This window comes from Halichoerus grypus, chromosome 2 (genome assembly GCF_964656455.1).
Source record: "Halichoerus grypus chromosome 2, mHalGry1.hap1.1, whole genome shotgun sequence".
In the NCBI taxonomy this organism is placed as follows: Eukaryota; Metazoa; Chordata; class Mammalia; order Carnivora; family Phocidae; genus Halichoerus; species Halichoerus grypus.
The window spans coordinates 92,130,109-92,157,717 of record NC_135713.1 but is presented as its reverse complement, the minus strand read 5'-3'; the positions used below and the strand labels follow the sequence as shown (position 1 = coordinate 92,157,717).

Genomic DNA, 27,609 nt, shown 5'->3' with positions numbered 1-27,609 from the left:
ATAATTGACCCAAGAACAATAGCTGAACTTGACAGCTGAGCTAGGACGAGATCCCAGGTTTCCTGGAGCTAGTTCAGTTTTCTCTGTACCGTGAAATAAAGCATTTGATCTTTAATGTTTGGTAACTCAGAGTTTTAGCTATCCTTGCCTTTTCATGTGTATGTTTACTATTCCCCATTGAATTGTTCTTTCTGATACATTCTTGTTCTCTCTGATACATTCTTTGGCTCCTCACTAGTCAGATCAACTCATTCGTTCCTCGCAGCTACCACACACACATGAACTGAGCCACTAAGAAAAGGATTTTGCAAAGTTTTTGGTCATAACATATTTGAAGGGGAATGAATTTAACTAACAGTTATATGAACATGTATACTGTGTCAGACACTTTTCTAAGAGCACTGAATGCGTTAATTCATTTAATCCTCATAACAATCCTGGGAGGCACCTTATTGCTATTATCCTCACTTCCAGATGAGGAAACAGAGGCAGAGTAGGAAGTAGACTGCTTGTTGTCACATAGTTGGTAGGAAATCTACCAGCCTGGCTGGAGAGTTCTCACTGTGAACCAGAACTCTGTACTACCTCTGTAACAGGAGCTGATGGACCTATAAGTCAAATTTTACTAGTTCTTATTTTATGCCTCTAAGTTATTTTGTTTGGTATACAAATAATAACTAAGTACTAAAATTTTATCTGGAACATGGTATGTTATTCTTTGAAGTATACATTATACGTTGCTGTTGGGCAAAATACATCCTCAGTCTTTTTTTTTTTTTACCCCAAAAATGATATGGCTTTTCCTCAACATTTACTCTTCAAGAAGAATTTTATCATTGTTTTGTCAACTTTCTGTTCCAGAAATATAAAAACTACAACACAAAAAGTTTTATTTTCTTTAGTAAGGTTTTAGGTTTTTCTTAATATAGGTTTTATTTTCTTATTTAAGTTATTGATAAGGGAAAGTAGCATTAACATAGTCTATATTAGCAATAATTAAAATATTTACATATAAAAATAGAATACGTATATTAAATTGTTTTTCATTATGTTCTGTGTCATAACTCCTTAGGTTTAACTGCACGGTGCTTTGCACATAGTAGACACTTCATATACGCTGGTGTAATTTCAGTTTTGGGGAGAATATGCTGTCTGCTGATGTTAACCAGTAGTAAACCATTATTGAACAGCCCTATATCACCTTACTAAATTGAGAAAGCCTAAGAATCTCCCCCCGAATGTAAACTGGAAATTAGTGTTTAACCGAACCTCCACAGACACCAAATTTCTTAAGAAATCAGAATTCTTTCTGGAAAAAGAGATGTTGGTGGCAGACATGCATGGATTAGTTCAGGTTTTCCTCCTCTTCCACCATGAAGAGCAGAACCCCACAGGAACCTGGCTGCTGCTGCAGGACTTGCAGACAAGCAAGCTTTGGAGTCACAGGTATAAGTTGCTTGCTACCAAAAATGGGGGTGCCAGATCTTAGAATTGTGGTTTTAACATGGCACTGATTTTGATCAAGGCAAAAAGCGTTTGAGACAGAGAAATGACAGCATCTGAATTAAAGTCTGCAAGGTCCAGCATTAGAGTTTAGTAATCCACTAACATCTAGGGCCTCCATTTCAGAGGGAGAAGAATGAACAAAAAGAAGCTCACTACATGGGAGCAGAGTGACAGGCTGGAGGCTGGCTTCCTCTGGTTTTAATGAGCAGTATCCTTGCTCACTAATAAATATGACCTAATAAATAATGAGGTTATCAGTTTCTCTTCTTAGAGTAGGAGGCCTGAAAGGAGTGAGTTGAAGAGTGGTGGAAACATAGGCAGGAGGACTCAATCCCTTAAGAAAGATGGAAATGTGAGGAGAGGGTACTGAATGTTCTCCCCTCCAACAGCCATCTCCCCAAGTCTTAGCCTCCCACTGTAGTAGTCATTAAAAGCTAATTTTCTCAGAAGCAAACTTAGGCCTTAAAGGTTCAGAAGAGATTCAGAATTATAAGTAGTGTAGTAGTCCAGTAAAGTTTGTGTATTTATTTTTAAAAGTAAAATTTATGGGGGCACCTGAGTGACTCAGTTGGTTAAGTGTCCAACTCTTGATTTTGTCTCAGATCATGATCTCAGGGTCCTAGGATGGAGCCCTGCGTTGGGCTCTGCTCTCAGCAGGGAGTCTGCTTGAGGATTCTCTCTCCTCCTCTCCCTCTGCCCCTCCCCCTGTTCCCTCTCTCTCTCTCTCTCTCTAAAATAAATAAATAAATAAATCTTAAAAAATAAGTAAAATTTATGTAGGCTGATTAAAACCTTACTGTTTCAAAATCTATAGATGTCAGTTAGAATAGATGTACAGAAAAGAGTAAAACTGCTTTTTTATTTAAATAGTAACTAAAGGGGTACCTGGGTGGCTCAGTTGGTTGAGTGACTGCCTTTGGCTTGGGTTGTGATCCCAGGGATCGGGCCCTACATCAGTCTCCCTGCTCACTGGGGAGTCTGCTTCTCCCTCTCCCTCTGCCTGCCACTCCCCTTGCTTGTGCTCGCTAGCTCTCTCTCTGTCAAATGAATAAATAAAATCTTAAAAAAAAAAAATAGGGTGCCTGGGTGGCTCAGTTCGTTAAGTGTCTGCCTTGGGCTCAGGTCATGATCCCAGGGTCCTGGGATCCAGCCCCGCATTGGGCTCCCTCTCAGCGAGGAGCCTGCTTCTCCCTCTCACACTCCCCCTGCTTGTGTTCCCTCTCTCGACACTATCTCTCTCTCTCTGTCAAATAAATAAATAAAATCTTTATAAATAAATAAATAAATAGTAACTAAAATATAGTTGTCTCTAGTTTCTAGAAAAGACGTTTATGAAATGTATAAAAGCTTTAAGAGGATGTTATAATTTTATACTTTGCAATCAGTTTTAGAAACATATTTATGCATCCAAACTTAAAAGAATACATGAAGGAAAAGAGGCTCTTTTCTCTAGGGTTATGAGTCAGTATTAGAGACACAGTGCCTGGGTGTACTGTAGGTATTTTCATAAATGTGAATTTTCAGGTTATGAGTATATCTAATTTTTAAGTCTTATTTATACATTCTCTAATGAGTGAATATTTATGTCTTTTCTTAAATTATTTTATACTGAGTGTTCCTAATACAGAGTTTTGAAACTTCAGCCTGTCTACAAGTAGTGGCATTATTCATGTATTTATAGAACCTTTAAGGTATCCTCATGAATAATAAGTATAAATCAACATTTTGAGATACGGCATATGTTAACTTTCTCCTCTGGTGCTATATGATCTTAGATTTTATTTAATTCAGTTATTATCATATTACACTTTTGTTAGGAAGTTGAAAACATTGAAACCACTAGTCTGAAAGAACTTTTTACTTTTACTTTAGGAATACGTCTCATTGACAACAACTATGTTTTTAGTCTGGCAGCTGTAGAACCATCCATGATGCTCCTGGAGAATGTGAAGAGGCATCTGAAACGTCCTGTGTGGATTAATGCTGATATTCTTCCGGGTCCAAATGGAAATAGCAGGGTAGTGGATGCAAAACCTTTTATAGACATGGTAACATCCTTCTTTCCTGATGTGACATTTTCTCTGGGTTGGACGACAGGATGGCATCCTGAGAAAGTCAATGAAGGTAATGATTTTTAAAATGTATTTCTTATTGGTCAAATTAAAATCCACTCAAAATATAAAAATAACAGGTTTAAATACAAAACCAAAAACTTATTCCACAATCTAAGAGCCTAATGGAGATAAAGGTCTGGCCCTAAAGGCATCTGTATGACTCTTTCGGTTTTGTTTTTTTTTTAATATTTTATTTATTTATTTGACAGAGAGAGAGACAGAGACAGTGAGAGAGGGAACACAAGGGGGAGGGGGAGAGGGAGAAGCAGGCTTCCTGCTGAGCAGGGAGCCCGATGTGGGGCTCGATCCCAGGACCCCGGGATCATGACCTGAGCCGAAGGCAGCCGCTTAACGACTGAGCCACCCAGGCGCCCTTCTTTCGTTTATTTCAGATAGACTGCATTTGTTGGTGACAGTGTGTCACCAAACTTCGATGGGAAATTTGCATGGTCTAGATTAACCAAAGCCGCCTCTATAAACTTTAAACAAATCCTGAGTTGGTCTCTTTGAACTTGCAAAACATCCTATACTTTTTTTTTTCTTTTTACCTTGGAGCAAACTTCCAATGTCAGATGAAAGATAAAGAAGTAGTAACAAAAACTTCTCCAGTGATGTGAGGCCAGAAGTTGGGGGAGTGTTGTTGAAGAGCACAAGTTCTACTCCATGGACACTGAAAGGGGCTCCACAAGTAGACTGCTAGTTTCCTCTCTTTGGCTGGACAGGGGAGTGGGAGGCCATGAGACTCTTCTCTAGGCTGGATCCCTTCTTTCCTTTCACCTCTTCACTTCAGGATCGACTTGACATTCAGCTTCTTTTTCCTGGTTGAAACTGATTATGCTATTTGGGTTCATCTTTTTATTTCTTCATATATCCCTAGGCAGTGATTTACAGGTAAACAGCTCATAAGCAATCAGATGCTCTGGAGCACCTGTCCACATGGTAAAAATAAATTAAGAAGGTATTTAGAGCCTATGGAGATGTTAGTCTTTATCCTGTGTTCAGGGAATTCATCTTTTACTTATTGTCAATAATTGGGTTTTTTTTTAAAGATTTTATTTATTTATTTGACAGAGAGAGAGAGCATAAGCAGGCGGAGTGGCAGAGGGAGAAGCAGGTTTCCCGCTGAGCAAGGAGCCCAACATGGGGCTTAATCCCAGGACCCTGGGATCATGACTTGAGCTGAAGGCAGAGGCCCAACCGACTGAGCCACCCAGGCGCACCTGCAATTATTGTTTTTAGATGTTAACTTTTTAGTCCAACATAAGATTAGAGTAACTGCTATCTAGTGAGTAGTGACATTTAGGTTCTAACCCTCTGGGCCAGCAATTGATGTGATTGAGACAAAGAATAATATGCTTTACCATAATTCTAATTTTTTAATCATTTTAATTTTTATTAGTTTCATTAAAGAATATTGCTTATACTTCAAAGTGTTTAAATAAGGTAAACTAGAAATAGTTTAGTAACTTCCTTACTGAATCTAAACTCCTTTTGTCGCTGTTTAGTATAATTCTGGCTTAACCTCAAGCTTTAACTGAATTAGACTATATCTGGATTTTGAAGTCATTTTGGTGTTGAATGTGTCCAGGCTGCTTTTTTCCCATTGCCCTCTTGTCATTACCAACATGTGCTTTATGCTTCCTTACTTCTTATGTCACAGATTTTTGGGGGAGCTGTGCATGTGAGTGGGGGGAGGGGCAGAGGGAGAGGGAGAGAGAGAATCCCAAGGAGACTCCATGCTGAGCTTGGAGCCAGATCTCACAACCCCGAGATTGCAACCCAAGCAGAAATCAAGAGTCAGCTGCCCAACTGACTGAGCCACCCAGGCACCCCTTATTTCACAGATTTAGAAAAGAGTTTATAAATTTATAGTCACGTAAATACAGCTTCTGTTAGCAATCCCTTTTTCTAATTACAAAGATTCAGTTTTTCAGATTTTCAAGGAAAGCAGAACATTGCCCTTCTTTCATGAGGAATTTAGCTGCTAAACTAACGTATTCACATAGGCTTTCTATAAAATATTCCTTTTTTTTTTTAAAGATTTTATTTATTTATTCATGAGCGACAGAGAGAGGCAGAGGCAGAGGGAGAAGCAGGCTCCCCGCGGAGCAGGGAGCCTGATGCAGACCTCCATCCCAGGTCCCTGGGATCACGACCTGAGCCGAAAGCAGACGCTTAACCGTCTGAGCCACCCAGGCACCCTCTTTTTTTTTTTTTTTTTTTAAGATTTTATGTATTTATTCATGAGAGACAGAGAGACAGAGAGAGAAAGGCAGAGGCAGAGGGAGAAGCAGGTAAAATATTCCTTTATTTACCAATATTTTTTACAGCCTGTTTTTGATAGAGGCTGTTATTTATTTATTTATTTATTTATTCTGCAGGGGAGGGGCAGAGGGAGAGGGAGAGAGAGTCTCAAGCAGACTCCACGCTGAGTGCGGAGCCCAACGTGGGGCTCAGTCCTACGACCCTGAGATCACCACCTGAGCAGAAACCAAGAATCGGGCACTTTAACCCACTGCATCACCCAGGCACCCATGTGCCCCATAGAGGCTGTTATTTTGAAAATATAATTTTTTTCTTTCTTTCTTTTTTTTTTCAGAGACAAAGGGGGGAGAGGCAGAAGGAAAAGAAGAGAAAGAATCCCTAGCAGGCTCCACACCCAGCGCAGAACCTGATGAGGGGCTCAGTCTCACAGCCCTGAGGTCATGACCAGAGCTGAAATCAGGAGTTGGTCGCTCAACCGACTGAGCCACCCAGGTGCCCCCCAAAATATAAATTTTTTCCCAAAGCCTTTATAAACAGGCAAGTGTGTTTTCCACAGTCTCTTAACATGATTTAAAACCCATATATAAAAGTCATTTTTGGGATGCCTGGGTGGCTCAGTCAGTTAAGCATCCAACTCTTGATTTTGGCTCAAGTCATCATCTCGGGGACATGGAATCGAATCCCGTGTCAGGCTCCATGCTAAAAGCATGGTCTGCTTGGGATTCTCTCTCTCTCCCTCTGACCCTCCCCCCACTCACACACATGCTCTCTCTCTAAATAAATAAATAAAATCATTAAAAAAAATGAAGGACATTTTCCTATTTCTACTCTAATCCAAATAGTTTGGACTAGCCAAAAAATAATCATGAAGATAATTATTTCTTAAACATCTACTACCTAGCAGGCATCTTTCTATTGGAAAAGAATACTTAAGTAACACAATGGGAAATCTAAGTTTATTTATTTACCTTTTTAAAAAGATATTATTTATTTATTTGAGAGAGAGACAGAGCAAGCATGAGCAGGGGAAGGGGCAGAGAGACAAGCAGACTCCCCACTGAGTGTGGAGCCCAACGTGCTCAATCCCAGGACCCTGAGATCAGGACCTGAGCTGAAGGCAGATGCTTAACCAACTGAGCCACCCAGACACCCTGGAAAATATGTTTATAGAGAATATTAATGAGGCAGATAGGGGCGCCTGAATGGCTCAGTTGGTTGGGCCTCTGCCTTCGGCTCAGGTCATGATCCCGGGATCCTGGGATTGAGCCCCTCATCAGGCTCCCTGCTCAGCAGGGAGTCTGCTTCTCCCTCCCGCTGTTCTTGTGCTCCTGCTCACTCTCTGTCTCTCTCTCCCTCTCAAAGAAATAAAATCTTTAAAAAAAAAAAAATGAGGCAGATATACCTAAGGGAAGAGTCTTAGAATCTTTAAGATAAACATAGTGTCAAAATTTGCTTTTTTTGTGCTTGAGAGATTAGTAAAACCTTTTTTAATATTTTAACCTTTTTTTATTTTGCTCTAGGTCACTTGTGGCATGATTTTAGACTTGATTTTTTGTCTCTATTTTCCATTCAAAATATTTTCATGTATTAAGTGGTATTTTAATTCACTCTGAATCTAAATAGAACTTTTAATAAAATACCTATAAATTACCTACTCATAGGTAATTTAATTTAGTTTTTTATTTAACTGACTTTTAGGATGCCAGTTAGAAAAATTGAATTTCTTTCTTTCATTTCAGGTTACAGCTGGACAATGGTGAAAGAAATGGAATATATATGTAAGGAGCTGAAGCAGCCTGTAACATTTCCTGTCAGAGCAGCATTAGTCAGGCAGTCCTGTTCTCAGTTACTCTGGCTGTTAAAGAAATCAAACAGGTACGTATAAGTTTAACAAAATATCATGTGCCTGTGAGTATATGTGAGAAAGAGACAGAGGATGAAAACTGATTATGTAAAGACAGTGTGTGGGGGCCCTGGGGGGCTCAGTCGGTGAAGCGTCTGCCTTCGGCTCAGGTCATGATCCCAGGGTCGTGGGATCAAGCCCCACATCAGGCTCTCTGCTTGGCGGGGAGTCTCCTTCTCCCTCTGCCCCTCCCCCCTCCACTCATGCTCTCTCTTTCTCTCTCTCAAAAATAAATAAATAAAATCTAAAAAAAAAAAAAGTAAAGACTGTGTGTGAGCAAAAGATGGAGACAGAGAGAATGAGCACTGATTGTGTAAGCAAACATACTCCCTCACTTGAATGAAGCTCCTGATGAATCTTCACTTACCTAACATCATGTCTTTTACCTCTATTCCTCACAAAAGTTTTTGAACACAGTAGGTGCCTAGTAAATGTCCTTTTTCTATTATTTTATACATTCTCAGAAAGTTTTAAGTTGATAAAATAGTTTCTCTTTGAGTTCTATCTTAATTTCTGAAGTTTTTTCCATATAAAAGTTTTATCATTTTAATATGTAATAAAAAATTAGTTGGACCACCTATTAAATATCAAAAGATATTATAAATGTACAGATACTGAAGCAGTTTTGATACTATCTTTTTAATATACTAGTCGGTAGAGCAACAGGGAAAATCCAGAAATAAACCCAAATCTATCATGGAAATTAGTTTAGGAAAAGCTATCATTTCAAATCACTGGTGCAAAAGTTTAGTATGGTATGTGAGAACAGGCCACCTGTGCAGAAAAAACTGGCACCTTTCGTAATCTTTCTTCCAAAATAGGGGCGCCTGGGTGGCTCAGTCATTAAGCGTCTGCCTTCTGTTCAGGTCATGGTTCCAGGGTCCTGAGATTGAGCCCCACATTGGGCTCCCTGCTTGGCAGGAAGCCTGCTTCTCCCTCTCCGTGCCCCCCCCCACTTGTGTTCCCTCTCTCGCTATGTCTCTCTCTGTCAAATAAATAAAATCTTAAAAAAAAAAAAATCTTTCTTCCAAAATAAATTCCAGATGAATTAAAGACTTGAAAATCAAACATTAAATACATAAAGAAAAAATATGATCTTTTATATAGTTTCAGAATGGAGAAGACCTTTCTTAGTAAGGCACAAATCGAGAAGCTTTTGTCACCGCAATGTTACCAGAGAAAGAACTCTAATATTAAAAAAAAAAAAAAAAATTAGTTTTACTTGAGCTCAAATTAAGAAAGCTACCTGGGAAACGCAGGGAAGAAAGTGTTCTAGAGAATGAATGAGTTTACAGGGTTATATACTTTTTTACATCTTGTAAAAGCTCAAAGGATTATAGATTGGTATATAGGCAGGCATCAAGGAATGCAGAGAGCGGGAGCATTGATCAATATCTCAAGGACAAGACAGTTTTCCTTTAGGCTATTCATTCACAAACCAGGTGTACAATGCATGCATGGCAGGCCATACATCAGGCTTTTGGCTTGAAAAAAGTTTATATACAGTACTGCTGACTTAGAAGGAAATCTAAAATGGCTTCCCTTGTATATCAGGACTTTAGAGAATTTTTCTCTCACCACTATAAAAGGAAGGTTTGAGGGGCACCTGGGCAGCTCAGTCTGTTAAGCAGCTGACTCTTGATTTTGGCTCAAGTCATGATGTCAGGGTTGTGGGATTGAGCCCTGGCTCAGGCTCTGTGCTTCTGAGTGTGGTGCCTGCTTAGGATTTTCTCTCTCTCTTTCCCTCTGCCAAACCCCCTCTGTCCTCCCCTCATGCTTGCATATGCATAAACGCTCTTTCTCTAAAAAAAAAAAAAAAAAAAAGGAAAGTTTGATATATTTGAACACATAAAAATGTAAAGATTCTAGGGGCGCCTGGGTGGCTCAGTCAGTTAAGCATCTGCCTTCAGCTCAGGTCTAGATCTCAGGGTCCTGGGATGGAGCCCTGCATCCAGCTTCCTGCTCAGCGGAGAGTCTGCTTCTCCCTCTGTCCCTCCCCCTGCTCATGTTCTCTCTCTCTCTCAAATAAATAAATAAAGTCTTTTTTTTAAAAAAGTAAAGATTCTCGTAAAACTATTCTTGATACATATGTCACACAGATATAAAGAATTCTAATAAAGAATTTTCCCAAATCATCCAGGAAAAAACTCAGCTTAGTAATTCGCTATATTGGAAAGAGTAAGGGAAGCAGATATGCATATATTAAAGAAGTACTCACATTCCTGTGGATATTGAATTTTTACTAAATACCTTTTCAGTTTCTGTAAAAATATTTTTTCCAATATCTATCAATAAAATAAATTATGTTAATATTTTATAATATTGAGTTATCTTCACATTTCCAGAATAAACCCCACTTGATCATGAAATATATCATTCTTTTAATATACTGCCAAATTTCATTGCTAAATTTTAGTTAGGCTGTTTGCATTTGGAAGTGAGATTGGTCTGTAGTGTGTTTTCTTTCTCATTTTTAGGTATAAATGTTATGTACGTTTCATTTAAAAAGCTAGGGACCATTCCTTCTTTTTATGTGTTCTGGGATATTACAAAAAATAACATTGAAATGGCTTGCACCTGAGTTTTAGTAAACTATCTAAACCTGATACTTTGTAGAAAGCTTAATTATACAGCCTTTTTATTATATGGTAAATGGTCTATATTGATTTTCTATCTTTGGGGGAACTAATTTTGATATATTTATCCTAGAAAATTGTTCATTTCACCCTGGTTTTTGAAAGTTTATTTATACACAGAAGCTATTAAAATAGTTTCTTATTCTTTTAATTTCTTCTGTTGGAGAAGAAGTATTCCTCTTCCCTTCAAGGTCCTGGACTAAATAAATATGACATAGATTAACAGGAGAAAATCAAATTTAATAGAATACGCACAGGGAATCCACGCAGACGTGGAAATTCCAGAGACTGTGAGGCAACATGAGGCTTCAAGGAGCTGAGTAGGAAGGTTGGGTCTGAGGATTCAAAGGGGAGAAAGACCATTAGCAGGAAGGTGAGAGATGTTTGGAAAACAACTGTTGCTCTATTAATGTGGTAAGTTTCTTAGGTTAAGAGCAATCTCTGTTCATAGCTCTCTTCCTGGTACATGCTGGCTGTTGTGGGGGAGGTAAAGAGATTTTCCTGTATCTGCTGGAATTTTCGTTGTTTTTAACTCAAAATAATATTTGTGCCAAAATGGTCCATGTTGGGATGGCCTGCTCTTGGCCCCTACACTTCTATGTCTTTATTTCCTTATTTTATTTATTTGAGCTTTCCCTCTTGTTTCTTGATTAAACTAGGTAATGGATTTATCTCTTTCTCTTTTTTTAGGAATCAGCTCTTAGATTTATTCATGTTTTTTATTAATGATTCATGAATTTCTCTTTTATCTTTTTAAATTATGTTTTATGTAGCTTCTTATAATTTCTTGAGTTGGATGGTTTACTTACTTTCATTTTTATATTAACATAATATGTTAATATATTTATATACTATGTATATATATATTATATATATATTATATAATATATATATATACAAGTATTTAAGAGTTTTCTTTTTTCTCTGGCCACTGCTTTATCAGTGTCCCATTATTTCTTTTGTGTAGATTTTCATTATTATCAATTTGTAAGTATTATACAATTGTGAGTTTTTCCTCAAAAGTTGTTTTAAGAGAAATTTTTTAGGCATCTATGTAGTTGAATTATTTGTTTTGGGTTTATTAATAGTTTCTAGGTTTATTGTATTGTAATCAGATAACATCTTATTTTACTTTGTAGATTTTATTAAGGGCTTAATATATAGATATTTTGTATGAGTTCATCTATTGTATGAGGATATAGTTTGGCTGTTACAATAGAAACCTAAATTAACAATAGCTTTAACAAGTCTAGTTCTCTTTCACATAGCTGGCAAAGCACAAATAATTCAGGGCTGATTTTGTGCCTCCACATGTCAAGGACCCAGAATGCTTCTATCTTGATTCTCTGCTTTCCTTAGGACATTTCCTTCATCCATATGGTCAGATTGATTACTGCCCAGTCTGAGTTTCAGTTGGTGGTGATGAGGGAGCAGAAGGCAAGTTGAGGACAAAGCACAAGCTGACACCCACAAACCCCCTCCCTCTTCCCCCCCTCCCCCAGGTGGGAAATGTGTGACAATCCTCAGGCATTCCTGGCTGCCCTAAAGCTAAAGGAAGGAAAAACAAATGGTTAACTTATAGAGATTATAGTCTTCCAAGACAAGAGTCTCCCTCAGTTTAAAATGTCTTAGTGATTTACAAGAAAAAAAAAAAGCATTCTTATCAATAATCTAACTTCCAGAAGGAAATGTAGATAAAATTAAATTTAATTTTATCTACATTTATAATCTGCAGCCCATTCACAAATACTTGAGGCAGGCAGAGTATAATGTTCCTCCAGGAAGCTCCCAACTGCCTTAATGTTAATGCCTTACTAGAGGGAAAAACAGCCTTAACGTGACAATGGCAAGGCCTCCAGTATCTTATAGGTCCTCTTTAGCATTTGAAATTTCTTTTGAAAACCTCCCTTTTCCTTACCTCCCCCCAACTCCCAAGTATATAATCAGCCACCCCTCAGAACCCTGGTGCAGCAGCTCTTTCTGCCCACGGGTCCCTGTTCTTTAAAAAAACCACAATTTTGCACCAAAGACATCCCAAGAATTCTTTCTTGGTTGTCGGCTATGGACCTCACCCCACCAAACCTCACCTATATTCAAAAACTCCATCAGTAGTAAGGAAGGAAAAAAGAGAAGCTCATGGCAGGCCTCTTTCTTTCCAGGGCATGACTTAGAAGTTTCACACCTCTCATCCTCTTACAACTCATTTGCTGTAATTTAGTCATCTGCCTATACCTAGATGCTGGTGAAGCCGGGAAATGTTGCTGTTATTCTGTAAATCTTGTGTCTAGTTAAAATTCAGGTATTTGTTGTGTAAGAAAGGAAAATTAATATTGGAGTAAAACTACTAATTTATGTAACCCATTAATGTACATTATTAGTTATGTAATTTAACTCTTTTATGCCTTAATTTTTGCTTGCTTTAAAAAATACTTTTAATGTAATTCATTCATTCATTTAATGTATAACTAATACATTCACCTGGTTCAAAAACCAAAGAACAGAGAGTTATACTGTGAAAACCCTCTTTCCCATCTAGCCAGTCCTGCCCAATCTCACTAACCACAGTTGTTAGTTTCTTAGATAACCACAGTTAGTAGTTTCTTTATTCAGGTAAGAGTGAATACAAATACAGATTCTTATTTTCCCCTCTATTTAAAGCAAAGGTAGCATGTACCTTGCTTCTGTTCTGTTCTTTGCTTTTCCCCCCGCCTTTTACTTAGCAGTACATCTTGGGACTCTTTCCAAGGTAAGCTTCCTTTCTAGGTGCATCGTATTTATGTATGTACTATAATATGGTATTTAATGAGCTTCCTACTGGTAAACATGAAGAATGTTTCCAATATTTGATATTACACAGGATGGTATAATAAATAATCTTAATGTGTGCCATTTTGCATGTGTGCAAATACATCATCTTTAATTTTTTGGCCATTTGCTTTCTTATGGACTAAGAGAGTTCAAGTTTCCAGGTGTTAAAATATTTTTGTTTCCTCTTCTACCTTCATAGTTTTTGCTTTTTAAAATGTTCATGATATGTTATTTGGTGCATATTCATATATCTTTTATCTTAATGAAGAATTAATTAGAAGTTTATTATTAAAAGATCTTCTTGGCCTATTGAATGATTTTTTACCTAAATTCACATTGTCAATGAGGAGGCCAAGGTGGTGGAGGAGTAGGAGACCTTAGTTTCGTCTGGTCCCAGGAACTTAGCTAGATAGCTATCAAATCATTCTGAACACCTACGAACTCAACCAGAGATCTAAGAAAAGAATAACTGCAACTCTACAAATAGAAAAGTGACCACTTTCTGCAAGAATGACAAGGTGGAAAAACTCACCTCAAAAAACAGAACAAGAGGCAGTACTAACTGCCAGGGACCTAATCAGTATGGGCATAAGTAAGATGTTGGAACTGGAGTTCAGAATAACGATTATAAAGATACTAGCTGGGCTTGAAAAAAGCATAGAAGACACTAGAGAATCCCTTTCTGGAGAAATAAAAAAACTAAAATCTCATCAAGTTGAAATAAAAAAGGCTATTAATGAGATGCAATAAAAAATGGAGGCTCTAGGGGCGCCTGGGTGGCTCAGTCGTTAAGTGTCTGCTTTCGGTTCAGGTCATGATCCCAGGGTCCTAGGATTGAGCCCCGCATTGGGCTCCCTGCTTGGTGGGAAGCCTGCTTCTCCCTCTCCCACTCCCCCTGCTTGTGTTCCCTCTCTCGCTGTGTCTCTCTCTGTCAAATAAATAAATAAAATCTTTAAAAATTAAAAAAAAAAATGGAGGCTCTAACTGCTAAGATAAATGAGGCAGAAGAGAGAATTGGTGATATAGAGATAAAATGATGGAGAAAAATGCTGAGAAAAAGAGAGATAAACAACTACTGGATCACGAGGGGAGAATTTGAGAGATACGTGACACCATAAAATGAAACAATATTAGAATAATTGGGATCCTAGAAGAAGAGGAAAGAGAGAGGGGGGTAGAAGGTATATTAGAGCAAATTACAGTGGAGAACTTCCCTAATCTGGGGAAGGAAACAGGCATCAAAATCCAGGAGTCACAGAGAACCCTCCCTCAAAATCAGTAAAAATAAGTCAACACCCTGACATATAATAGTGAAACTTGCAAATCTCAGAAACAAAGAGAAAATCCTGAAAGCAGCTTGGGACAAGAGGTCCATAACCTACAAGGGTAGAAAGATTAGATTGGCAGCAGCCTATTCACAGAGACCTGGTGGGCCAGAAAGTACTGGCATGATATATTCAGGGTGCTAAATGAGAAAAATATGCAGCCAAGAATACTTTATCCACCTACGATGTCATTCAAAATAGAAGGAGTGATAAAAAGCTTCCAGGACAAACAGAAACTAAAAGAATTTGTGATCACCAAACCAGCCCTACAAGAAATATTAAAAGGAATCCTTTAAGCAAAGAGAGAGCCCAAAAGTAACATAGACCAGAAAGGAACAGAGACAATATACAGAAACAATGACTTTACAGGTAATAATACAATGGCACTAAATTCATATCTTTCAATAGTTACTCTGAATGTTAATGGGCTAAATGCCCCAATCAAAAGATACAGGGTATCAGATTGGATAAAAAAGCAAGACCCATCAATATGCTGTCTGTAAGAGATTCATTTTAGACCCAAAGGCACCTCCAGATTGAAAGTGAGGGGGTGGAAAACCATTTATCATGCTAATGGACATCAAAAGAAAGCTGGGGTTGCAATCCTTATATCAGACAAAATAGATTTTAAACCAAAGACTGTAATAAGAGAGGAGGAAGGACACTACGTCATAATTAAAGGGTCTATCCAACAAGAAGATCTAACAATTGGAAATATTTCTGCCCCTAACATGGGAGCAGCCAATTAATAACAAAATTAAAGAAACACATCGATAATAATACAATAATAGTAGGGGACTTTAACACCCCACTCACTGCAATGGACAGATCATCTAAGGAGAAGATCAACAAGGAAACAAGGTCTTTGAATGACACACTGGACCAGATAGACTTCACAGATATATTCAGAGCATTCCATCCTAAAGCAACAGAATACACATTCTTCTCGAGTGCACATGGAACATTCTCCAGAATAGATCACATTCTGCGTCACAAATCAGGTCTCAGCCGGTACCAAAAGATTGGGATTATTCCCTGCATGTTTTTGGACCACAGTGCTTTGAAACTGGAACTCAATCACAGGAGGAAATTTGAAAATAACTCAAATACATGGAGGCTAAAGAACATCCTACTAAAGAGTGAATTGGTCAACCAGGAAATTAAAAAATAATTTAAAAAATTCATGGAAACAAGTGAAAGTGAAAACACAACTGTTCAAAACCTTTTGGATTCAGGGCACCTGGGTGGCTCAGTCGTTAAGCGTCTGCCTTCGGCTCAGGTCATGATCCCAGGGTCCTGGGATCAAGCCCCACATCGGGCTCCCTGCTCCGCAGGAAGCCTGCTTCTCCCTCTCCCACTCCCCCTGCTTGTGTTCCCGCTCTCACTGTGTCTCTCTCTGTCAAATAAATAAATAAATAAAATCTTAAAAAACAAAAAACAAAAAACCAAAACCTTTTGGATGCAGCAAAGGTGGTCCTAAAAGGGAAGTATATAGCAATACGAGCCTTTCTCAAGAAACAAGAAGGTTCTCAAATATACAAACTAACCTTACACCTAAAGGATCTGGAGAAAGAACAGCAAATAAAGCCTAAATCCAGCAGGAGAAGAGAAATAATAAAGATCAGAGCAGAAATCAATGAAATAGAAACCTAAAGAACAGTAGAACAGATCAATGAAACTAGGAGCTGGTTCTCTGAAAGAATTAATAAGGTTGATAAAACCCTGGCCAGACTTACCAAAAGAAAAGATAAAGGACCCAAATAAATAAAATCATGAATGAAAGAGGAGAGATCACAACCAACACCAAAGAAATACAAACAATTACAAGAAAAAACTATGAGCAACTATATGCCAACAAATTAGGCAATCTGGAAGAATAGGATGCATTCCTAGAGATGTATAAACTACCAAAGCTGAACCAGGAAGAAATAGAAAACCTGAACAGACCCATAACCAGCAAGGAAATTTAAGCAGTAATAAAAAGTCTGCCAACAAACAAGAGTCCAGGGCTGGATGGCTTCCCAGAGGAATTCTACCAAACATTTAAAGAAGAATTAATATCTATTCTTCTGAAGATGTCTCAAAAAATTGAAATGGAAGGAAAACTTCCAAACTCTTTCTATGTAGGCCAGCATTACTTTGATTCCCAAATCAGATAAAGACCCCACTAAAAAGCATGAGACTGAGGAGCTATTAGATTTTACCAACCATTCAAAAAATGCTTCTTTTTTCTTTGTGGTCCAAGAAACTCTCCAAGAACATGTACTGCATTTAGTTTTCACGTCTCATCAGTCTCCTTCAGTCTGGAATAGGCCCTCAGTCTTTCCCTATCTCATACACTTGACAGTCTTAAAGATGACAGGGCTTTTGTTATGAAAGATGTTCTCAACTTGGATCAGCTCACTATTTCCTCATGACAGATCTCATGCTTATGTTCTCTGGAGACTCATGTACTTTCCCTGTCCCAATTCTCAAATTAGCTACTTCTTCAAGAATGTGTGCCTGATTATAGTGGTGGATGGTATTTTGAAAGTAAAATCTGGGAGGTTAGTATGATCATTGCTACTAGAGTGTCATTGCTTCTAGGACATCTCAGGGGACAGAGCTGGTAAGTGCTTGTCTGTGTATCTGTGATTACAGTCTGTGTATGTGTACAGACACACACCTATGCATACATACACACACACCAATATATACATCTATAACCATTTCTATGTGTCTATATATACATATATAAAGCCCATGGGTTCATACTGATACTTCCAATTTCAACCCAACCCCTTAGAGTTCTTTCCAGCCTTCTCCCTCTCTCTGTTGTAAATTTCTTACCAAACTTACCTGACTCCCATTAATTTAATCTAACAGCCTTTTAAAAGGAGAGTTTAACTTATTTACTTTTATTTATAAGACAGAGATGTTGGTCTTGTTTGGTCTTGTTTCTGTCATTTTTTTTAAACTAGAGTACTTGTTATCTGCATAGCTTTGAAAATATTTCACTGTAGCTGTTTGTTTTGTATTTTTAATTTTAATAATTTGGGAGGTTCATTTTTTTTTCTATTGGTTATTTATTACTGTAATTTCACAAAGTATGCTTAATCTGCTTCTTTACAGGTACCTGTTAACTTCTTCCTGTGACCAGTAATAAAATTAGTGTATTTCTTCACCTCTTTCAGCTAATTTTAGTTGACTTACTGTCTCTTATTGTCCAGCTTTGTTATATTCAATGATAAATTGGCTAGCTGTAAAATTCTTAGCTCACAGTGCCTTTCCTTGAGGATTTTGAATACATTGCTTCTCTGCTTTCTACTGTGTGGAAAAATGTGAAGCCAGCCTGATTTTCTTTTTGCCCTTGTGAGTGTCTTGATTTGGCCAGGGGTTTTGGGGGAGGACAACTGAATGTAGCAAGGGTTGTTTTCAGTATATAGATTCAAATGTTCTTTTCTGGAATGTTTCTGTGAATTATATTTTAAAATACTTGTTCTATTATATTTATTTATTTTTTTATTTTAAAGATTTTATTTATTTATTTGACAAAGAGAGACACAGTGAGAGAGGGAACACAAGCAGGGGGAGTGGGAGAGGGAGAAGCAGGCTTCCTGCCGAGCAGGGAGCCCGATGCAGGGCTCGATCCTAGGACCCTGGGATCATGACCTGAACCAAAGGCAGACGCTTAATGACTGAGCCACCCAGGCGCCCAATACTTGTTCTATTTTATTTGTAAACTTATCTTTTCTCTTTCTGGGATTCCAGCTATGAATATTTAGATCTCCGTTGCCTATCTTTGGTATCTGTTTTTTCTCTTTAGTCTTTCTTTCCTTTCTATTTATTTGGATTTTATTTTTCTTGATTTTATTATCTATCTTTTATATCCCTTACAGTATTTGCAACAATGTCTGTTTTCCCTTGTATATCTTCCGATTTCACTTTATTTCTGTAGTATTAATTTTTCATTTCTTTCCTAAAATCTGCCAATTAATGTTTCATCATCTTTTTTATATTGTCTTGTATCCCCTTCCATGAGCTCATACCTCTGCTTTGTGTTCTTTCTTCAAAGAAGCTGTTGCATCATGTAAAAAATGTTGGTCATGGCTTTCATCTGCCTTTTGGCATTCTTTAAGTTTTACATATATTTCTGCTACCTGATAGTTTTTTAAAGATTAAGTTCTTATTTCTCCATCTGCCATTTGTTTACCCTTATATATATATATATATATATATATTTTTTTTTTTTTTTTTTTTTAAGATTTTATTTATTTGACAGAGAGAGAGACAGCAAGAGTGGGAACACAAGCAGGAGGAGTGGGAAAGGGAGAGCCACCCAGGCACCCCTATTTATCCTTATGTTTTCTTGTACTCTGTTGTGTAAAACCTCTGCAGGTTTTGATTATTGTACTTTAAAGAAAGTCATTTTTTTTCTGGACAGGATACTTGCCCGAAGTGGATATTGGAGAGGGACCAAGACTCTGTTTCTTAGACCTAGAGAGTCTTTTTTTTTTTTTTTCCAAATTTTTATTTATTTAATAGAGAGAGAGGGAACACAAGCAGGGGGAGTGGGAGAGGAAGAAGCAGGCTTCCTGCTGAGCGGGGAGCCCGATGCGGGGCTCGATCCCAGGACCCCAGGATCATGACCAGAGCCAAAGGCAGGTGCTTAACGATTGAGCCATGCAGGCGCCCCAGACCTAGAGAGTCTTATATGTGAGTTTGTTTAGCCTTTAACTTTTCTTGGTCAATGGAGGTAGGCAATGTGGTATCTCTATGTAAAATCTTTTTTATTTTTTATTTTTTATTTGAGAGAGAGAACAGAGGGAGAGGCAGAGGGAGAAGCAGACTCCCCGCTGAGCAGGGAGCCTGATGTGGGGCTCAATCCCATGACCCGAGATCATGACCTGAGCTGAAGGCAGATGCTTAACTGACTGAGCTACCCAGGCACCCCTCTAAGTAAAATCTTTTATGTATTGCTTAACTTTTATTTTTTTTTATTTTTTTATTTAAAGTTTTTTGTTTGTTTTGTTTTGTTTTTTTGACAGAACGCGAGAGAGGGAACACAAGCAGGGGGAGTGGGAGAGGGAGAAGCAGGCCTCCTGCTGAGCAGGGAGCCTGATGCCGGGCTCGATCCCAGGACCCTGGGATCATGACCTGAGCCAAAGGCAGATGCTTAATGACTGAGCCACCCAGGCGCCCCTATTGCTTAAATTTTAAATTTTGAGTTTCCACAGGAATAGGAAAAGTCACAACTGTGGCTTTTCTGTGTTAACTCTTTCGTTATCTTCATAGCTTCTTGGGATCAAACCTAATTCAAGAAAGCTTCCGCTTGTCGCTCAGGGATGCCATTCCCACTGTTGCAAAGTGTTTAGGTGGAATGTGCCCCTCATCTAGAAATGTCTTTGGTAGGCTTTCTCTGTCATCTACAGACATGGGCAAATTCTCTTCACTTCTTTACATGAAATAGATTAAGCGTCTGCCTTTGGCTCAGGTCCCGATCTTGGGTCTTGGGATCAAGCCCTGCACCAGGCTCCCTGCTCAGCAGGAAATCTGCTTCTCCCTCTGCCCCTCCCCCCAACTCGCTCACTCTCGACTCTCGACTAGTCTCTTAGGACTCTCTCTCCCAAATAGATAAGTAAAGTCTTTTTTAAAAAAAGAAGCAAGACCAAAAATATATATACCATATGATTCCATTTATATAAAATTAACGGGCAAAAATTAAACTGTACTCATTAGGGATGGATATATAGGTAGTAAATAAAGAAAAGCAAGAATATGGCTACCACAAAGGTCAAGGTTTTGAGGACTCCAGGGTAGAGGAAACGTTGTGATCACAGAGTGACAAATAGGTACCTCCCAAGGTACTGGCAGTGCTCTACTTCTTGATTTGTGTTTTGGTTACACTGGAGTTCATTTTATAATAATTTGTTAAAATGCATATTTATGTTTTATGCATTTTTCCTATATATGTTATTTCCTAAGAAAAAGAGCTTAAAAAATGAAACCTGAGAATTGATTTGAATAAATACAATTTAAGGTACCCTGAGGCAATTTTTTTCCCTATTTCTCTTTAAATATAATGGAGGATTAAAAGAGGCAGAATAACACTGGAGAGCTCCTTTTGTAACCTAAATTCATATCTGTATTTTTTTTTTTTATAAGGTTTGTCATTATGGTGTTCAAATAAAGTAATAAAGATGCCATTTTAGCAAAAAAATACAGGGTTTTTTTTTTGTATTTCTTTGTTTTATTGAGAAATAAATGAAATACACCACTGTATAAGCTTTTTTTTTTTTTTTTTAAGATTTATTTATTTATTTGAGAGAGAGAGAGAGAGCCAGGGGGAGGGGGAGAGGGAGATGGAGAGAGAGTCCTAAGCAGACGCCATGCTGAGCGTAGAGCTTGACGTGGGGCTTGATTCCACAACCCTGAGATCATGACCTGAGCTAAAATCAAGCATCTGACACCTAACTGACTGTGCCACCCAGGCACCCCCATCACTGTAAAAGTTTAAGGTATACAGCATCATGGTTAGATTTATATATATTGTGGAATGATTACCACCATAGATTCAGCTAACCTCCACCTTCCCGTATAAATACAGTAAAAAGAAAGAAGAAAAGGAAAAAGGAAAAAAATTTCTCCTTGTGATGAGAACTCTTAGGATTTACTCTCTAAAAAACTTTCCTATGTAGTCATACAGCAGTGTTAGCTCTAGTCATCATGTTATACATTACAACCTTAGTACTTACTTATCTTATAACTGTAAGTCTGTATCTTTGACCACCTTCCTCCATTTCCCCCTCCCCACCCTCTACCTCTGATAACCGCGAGTCTAATCTCTTTGTGAGTTTTTTTCCTTTTAGATTCTACATATAAGTGAGATTGTACAGTATTGTTTTTTTCTGTCTGATTTATTTTACTTAGCTAATGCCTTCAAGGTCCATCCATGCCGTTGCAAATGGTAAGGTTTCCTCATTCTTTTATGGCTGAATAATACTATATTGTATATATGTATATACCACAACTTTTTAATCCATTCATCCATTGATGGACACTTAGGTTGTTTCCATGTCTTAGCTATTGTAAACAATGCTTCTATGAACATGAGGGTGTGGATATTTTTTCAAATTAATATTTTTGTTTCCTTTGGGTATATTGTAGAATTGCTGGATCATATGGTAGTTTTGAGGATCCTCCATACTATTTTCTGTAGTGGCTGTACCAATTTATAATCCCACCAACAGCGCACAGGATTCCCTTTACTTAACATCCACACCAGCATTTGTTATCTCTTGTCTTGATAGCCATTCTAACATGCATGAAATGATATCTCATTGTGGTTTAGATTTACATTTCCATAATGTCTAGTGATCTTGAGCATCTTTTTATGTACCTGTTGGCCTTTCATATATCTTCTTTAGAAAAATGTCTATTTAGGTCCTTTGCCCATTTTTAAAATAGGTTATTTGTTTTTTTGTTATAGTTTATTACTATTAGTTTTTTGCTGTGAGTTCTTTATGTACTTTGGATAATAACCCCTTATCTGATATATGGTTTGCAAATATTTTGTCCCATTTCCATTCCAGCGGTTGTCTTTTCACTTTGTTGATGGTTTCTTTTGCTGTGCAGAAGCCTTTTAGTTCGATTTAGTCCCACTTGTTTATTTTTTATTTTATTGCTTGTGCTTTAGGTGTCATATCCAAAAAATCATTACAAAGACCCATGTCAAGGAGCTTTATTCCTATGTTTTCTTCTTGGGGTTTAATGGTTTCAGATCCTACATTTAATTCTTTAACTCATTTGAAGTTAATTTTTGTGACTGGTATAAGATATGGGGTCAGTTTCATTTTTTTACATGTGACTATCCAATTATCCTAGCACCATTTATTGAAGAGACTTTTTTCTCCATTGAGTAATCTTGGCTCCCTTGTCAAATATTAGTTGATCATATATGCTTGGGTTTATTTTTTGGCTCTTGATTCTGTTCTTTTGGTCTATTTGTCTGTTTTTATGCCACTACCACACTGTTTTGATGACTATTGCTGTATAGTATAACTTGAAATCGGGAAGTATGCTGCCTCCTGCTTTGTTCTTCTTTATTAAGATTTCTTTAGCTATTCAGGGTCTTTTGTGATTCCATATAAATTTTAGGGGAGTTTTTTTTCTACTTCTCTAAAAAATGCCATTACAATTGGGATTGCACTGAATCTTTTGGTAGTACTGACCTTTTAACATTAATTCTTCCAATTCATGAAGACAGAATACTTTTCCATTTATTTATGTCTTCTTTGATTTCTTTCATCAGTATCATAACTTCTAGTTTAAAGATCTTTTACCTCTTGGTTAAATTTATTCGCATGTCTTTTACTGTTTTTGATGCTATTGTAAATGAGATCAATTTATTTCTTTTTCAGAAATTTCACTGTTAGTGTATAGAAATGCTACTGATTTTTGTATATTAATTTTGTATCCTGCAACTTTATTGAATTCATTGATTAGATCTAACAGTTTTTTGGTTGAGTATACAAAATCTATGTACAAAATCATGTCATCTGCAAATAGAGGCAATTTGACTTCTTTCTAATTTTTATACTGTTTATTTCTTTTTCTTGCCTCATTGCTGTAGCTAGGACTTTCAGTACTATGTTGAATAAGAATGGCGAGAGTGAGCACCCTAGTCTTGTTCCTGATCTTAGAGGAAAACCTTTCATCATTGAAAACCTATCATCATTGAGTATGCTGTTAGGTGTAGACTTGTCATATATGGCCTTTATTCTGTTGAGATATGTTCCTTCTGAGCCTGATTTATTAAGTTTTTTCATGAGTGGATGTCAAATTTTGTCGGATGCTTTTTCTGCACCTACTGAAATGATCATATGATTCTTTTCTTTCATTCTATTAAGTGTGATGTGTAACATTGATTGATTTGTGTGTGTTGAGCTATCTTTGCATCACAGGGATAAATCCTACTTGATCATGGTGAATGATTCTTTTATTGTGCTGCAGAATTTGGTAGTATTTTATTGAGAATTTTTGCATCTATATTCATCAGGGATATTGACTTACAGTTTTCTTTACTAGTAGTGTCTTTTCTGGATTTGGTATCAAGATAATGCTGCTGAAATTTCTTGCTCTTCAGTTCTTTGGAAGAGTTGGAGAAGAATTGGTGTTATTTCTTTACATGTTTGGAAAATTCAACAGTGAAGCCATCTGGTTCTGGGCTTTTCTTCATTGGGAGATTTTTAATTGCTGATTCAGTTTCTTTACTAGTAATTAATCTATCCAGATTTTTTAATTCTTTCTAATTCAGTCTTGATAAGTTGTAAAAATATGGATCCTAAAGTAATTCCCATTTGTGTGTGTCTGTGTGTGTCCTCATCTGTAGCTTAAAATTTCTTTTTGTTTTGCCACATAATGCTGCTGTGGAATAAAATTCAAAGTACATCTCTAGAATGGTGTCACCATCCTTAAGGACAGGAACGTGTCAACATAGCAAGAACACATACCTTGGTTAGACTATTTCTTATTATTAGTAGAAGAAGTGTTTTGGAGATTTTTTTCCTGCATTCTGAAATGTTTATGGGGAAAATAAGTATGAAACTACTTAGCAGCTTTGCATTTTCTTAGACTGATGCAATAGGAGTATTGTAATAGAAGTAATGTCTACTGGAAGAAATGAAAATACACAACTTAAATAACATTAAAATTCTGAGTATGTTCTTAACATCCATGATAAATCTGCATATGTTATTATTGCTTTTTTAATGCCCAGAAATGGATCTAAATTTATTGTTTGGCATCCTTAGTGACATCTCTTGGCATTCTTATATCTCATACAACCTCCCTCCCCCCAGAAGGGAGAGTGGGGCCACTTGTAAGTGAATATGAATGTTGGTAATGTCATTGACATTAGTGTCTCTTCATAATCTCTTGTAGTCATGCCTTTGACCCTACCCAGCCTACTGAAAAAAACCCAAGTTAGAGCTGTAGGTTTTGTGTAGAGAACAGATTCCTTGATCAGCAATACAATCTCTTCAGTTTTTTTGTCCAAAATTCGGCCCGTTTTCAGTTTTACCAGTCTGGGTTTTCAAAGCCATTTCCCATTCCTGTAATTCAGATACAGCAGTTACCTAATTTAGATGATGGCAATGTGTGTTTTTTTCTCTCTAGTCCTTTTGATGTTCATGAAGGACTGAAACAGGAACTATATGTTCCAGCACTGCTAATTAATTTTTTTGTCTGTGTGAATTTGGGTTAAAGATAAATGAGAGTAACTATTTTTAGGCTTATTGGAATTCCTCATCACTGTTTCTTATCTTTTACTTTTCACTACAAAATTCTGTTTTATTTTAATGCAGGTACAGCCTGACTATTTGGACTGGGAAAAATGATAACTATTCCATTGAAGATTTACTTTGCATTAGAGACCATTTTGACAAAAAACAAGTTTTCTATGACATCTTGGAACCACAAAACCATGAATTTAAACAAGCCATTGGAGTCAAAGTTAATCTCTAAGAAGATTCTTCTAAATTATTTCATGTTTTGGTTTCATAATCCTCTGCTTTGGTCTGAATTAATTACCATATAAATTGTGATGATTGATTCATGCTTTAATTCATCTAATCAAAAAACACTTAGTGCTTACTTTCTTAGGCCTATGCCCTTATGATACTGTTTGTACTTCAAAGATTTGGAAAGAAGAGATTTCAGTGGGCCTGGTCTAATAATAATTTAGGAAAATTATGCTTTAAACCCCTTTATAAAATGTAATTTTGATATGCTAAAGATAATTGAAAGAATTTACATGTCATAACCTGTAATCGCATTACATGTGATACAGGTATAAATCACACTTTGGTTGGCCTTGCATTACAGAGATTCCACAAATTTGTGGCACCCTCTTTCTTTTTTCCTGGAGAACTTGTTATTTCAGAGACTAAGGAAGAGTAAGAGGGCTTTAAAAATGTTTTAATTTTCACAGAGGTGAGCAGCTTTCTCATAACAGAATAAAATCCATTTACTGAAAACAATATAGATTAAATTAGATGGATCTAGAATTTCCATATTGTTGGGAGCATGCTGACAACTATATATGTTGTTTATATTCTTTGTTTCAATCATAGTATTTTATCTATAGTAAGTACAATATTACTGGAGAGCAGAATTTTTTATTTTTTATTTTTTTTTTAAGATTTTATTTATTTGACACAGAGAGAGAGCTAGTGAGAGCAGGAACACAAGCAGGGGGAGCAGGAGAGGAAGAAACAGGCTTCCCACCGAGCAGAGAGCCTGATGCGGGACTCAATTCCAAGACCCTGGGATCATGACCTGAGCGAAAGGCAGACGCCCAACGACTGAGCCACCCAGGCGCCCCTGGAGAGCAGAATTTTAATCCTAGTAACATATCATTTCATTTTCAAGTTTCTCACCAGCACCACCTTAGTTCAGGCCCTTGTTTTACTGCTAGAATCTTAAAAAGTTCTTCATGACTTCATTGTTCACATTCTACTCAGAGATGCCCTGAGTATTTCTGCTGAAGAAAACTTTTGTAAGCACCTCTTGCCAAATCAGAAAGCTCCAGGGGTCTCTTAAATGCCACTTAATTAAATTTTACTCTTTCAAGATCCTTCATAATGTAGCCCACTCTAAACATCACCTCAGTGACCTTCAGCACAGTCATCATTTCAAAAATGCCTACAACAACAATGGTCTCCAGACCTTTAACAGTTAATTTTAACTATTTGATATTGTTCACTAATTAGGTCATAAATGTTAGTTTTATCTGCTCAGCTAGGTTATATAAAGTCCTTCATGGTAAGGGAACATTCTTAACTGTCCTTTATAGTGTGTGCCATAGTCTTGAGCAAGGTATTCAGAAAAACACGTTACTTATTTCATTATTGAAAAGAAACTTACCAATGAATATCCTAAGATATATAATTTGCCTTTGTTTGTCAACCATTTTCTCCCAGAGAACAGTAGTATATAGAGAAAAGAGCTTGGGTTTTAAATTCAGACAGACTTCCTTTACAGCCTCACCTCTGTCCCTTCCTAGCTATAGATTTTGGGAAATATTTAACCTCATTGAATCTTGGTTTCCTCATCTATAAAATGGAGGGAAAATGAGGATTCTTTTGAAGAGTTGTTATGAAGATTGAGATTCATGGAATAGAGGCATCTAGCTCAATGCTCAACACATAGCAAGTACTCTACAAAGTTAGTTCCCTTCTTCTAGACTTATCACATGATCATATCCACTGTAGATAGAGAACAGTAAGGGGTATAACATGAAACATTGTAGACATATATTTAAAGAAGACAATTATATTTCCACTTTAAATTTTAGCTCCAACTAAATGCAGTGCCATTTGTCAAATAACACCTAAAACTTCACTTTCTATGGTTGTTTGCCAAAAGCAAAAGATGCAATTTTATAGTTATAAAATTTTAACAATAGCAACAAAGATTAACTCTTAAAATTATAGTAAAAATTAATGTTTACTTTATAAATTTTGTAAAATGACCACGCTTTACTTTTATAAAGAAAATTGAATTTGTAAATGAACTGCATTTTAATGAGGTTTTAAATAAAAGTCATTTGTCCAGAAGATTATTTTTGCTACTTGATTATCTGACCCTTCATAATACACACACACACACAATTTTATATATATATATATATATATATATATACTTTTTTTTTTTTTTTTAGAGAGGGGGTGGAGGGGCAGAAGGAGAGGGAGAGAGAGAATTTTAAGCAGGCTCCACACCCTGACAGAGGGCTCAATCCCATGACCGTGAAATCACAACCTGAGCCGAAATCAAGAGTCGGATGCTTAACCAACTGAGTCATCCAGGCACCCCATGACCCTTGATAATATTTTTAAAAATATTAGTCTTAAGGCAAAATGCTTTTATATTGAGAAATTTATCAGCTGATTATTACTTAGGTTAAGATTTAAAGGTGTATTTTAAATCATTCTTGGGAACAAATATATATAAGGGAATCATAAAATGTATTCTATTGAAAAATAATTTTTTTTAAAAGATTTTATTTATTTATT

At 36.9% G+C, this 27,609-nt stretch overlaps 1 protein-coding gene across 5 annotated transcripts in view; it reads left to right on the top strand.

Annotated features, from left to right (window-relative positions):
- Positions 1-27,158, top strand: part of FAM151B (family with sequence similarity 151 member B) — a 47,518-nt gene extending 20,360 nt beyond the window's left edge. For 4 of the 5 annotated variants that reach the window (XM_078067125.1, XM_078067121.1, XM_036067577.2 and 1 more), the window contains 3 exons: positions 3,413-3,630; positions 7,625-7,760; positions 24,901-27,158. In XM_078067125.1, the coding sequence (XP_077923251.1) occupies positions 3,413-3,630; positions 7,625-7,760; positions 24,901-25,060 (514 nt within the window). In that variant the 3' untranslated portion in view covers positions 25,061-27,158. Of the gene's footprint in view, positions 1-3,412; positions 3,631-7,624; positions 7,761-21,466; positions 21,504-24,900 lie in introns of all 5 variants that reach the window. The other variant, XM_078067123.1, reaches the window with a different exon arrangement.
- The last annotated feature ends 451 nt before the right edge of the window (positions 27,159-27,609 follow it).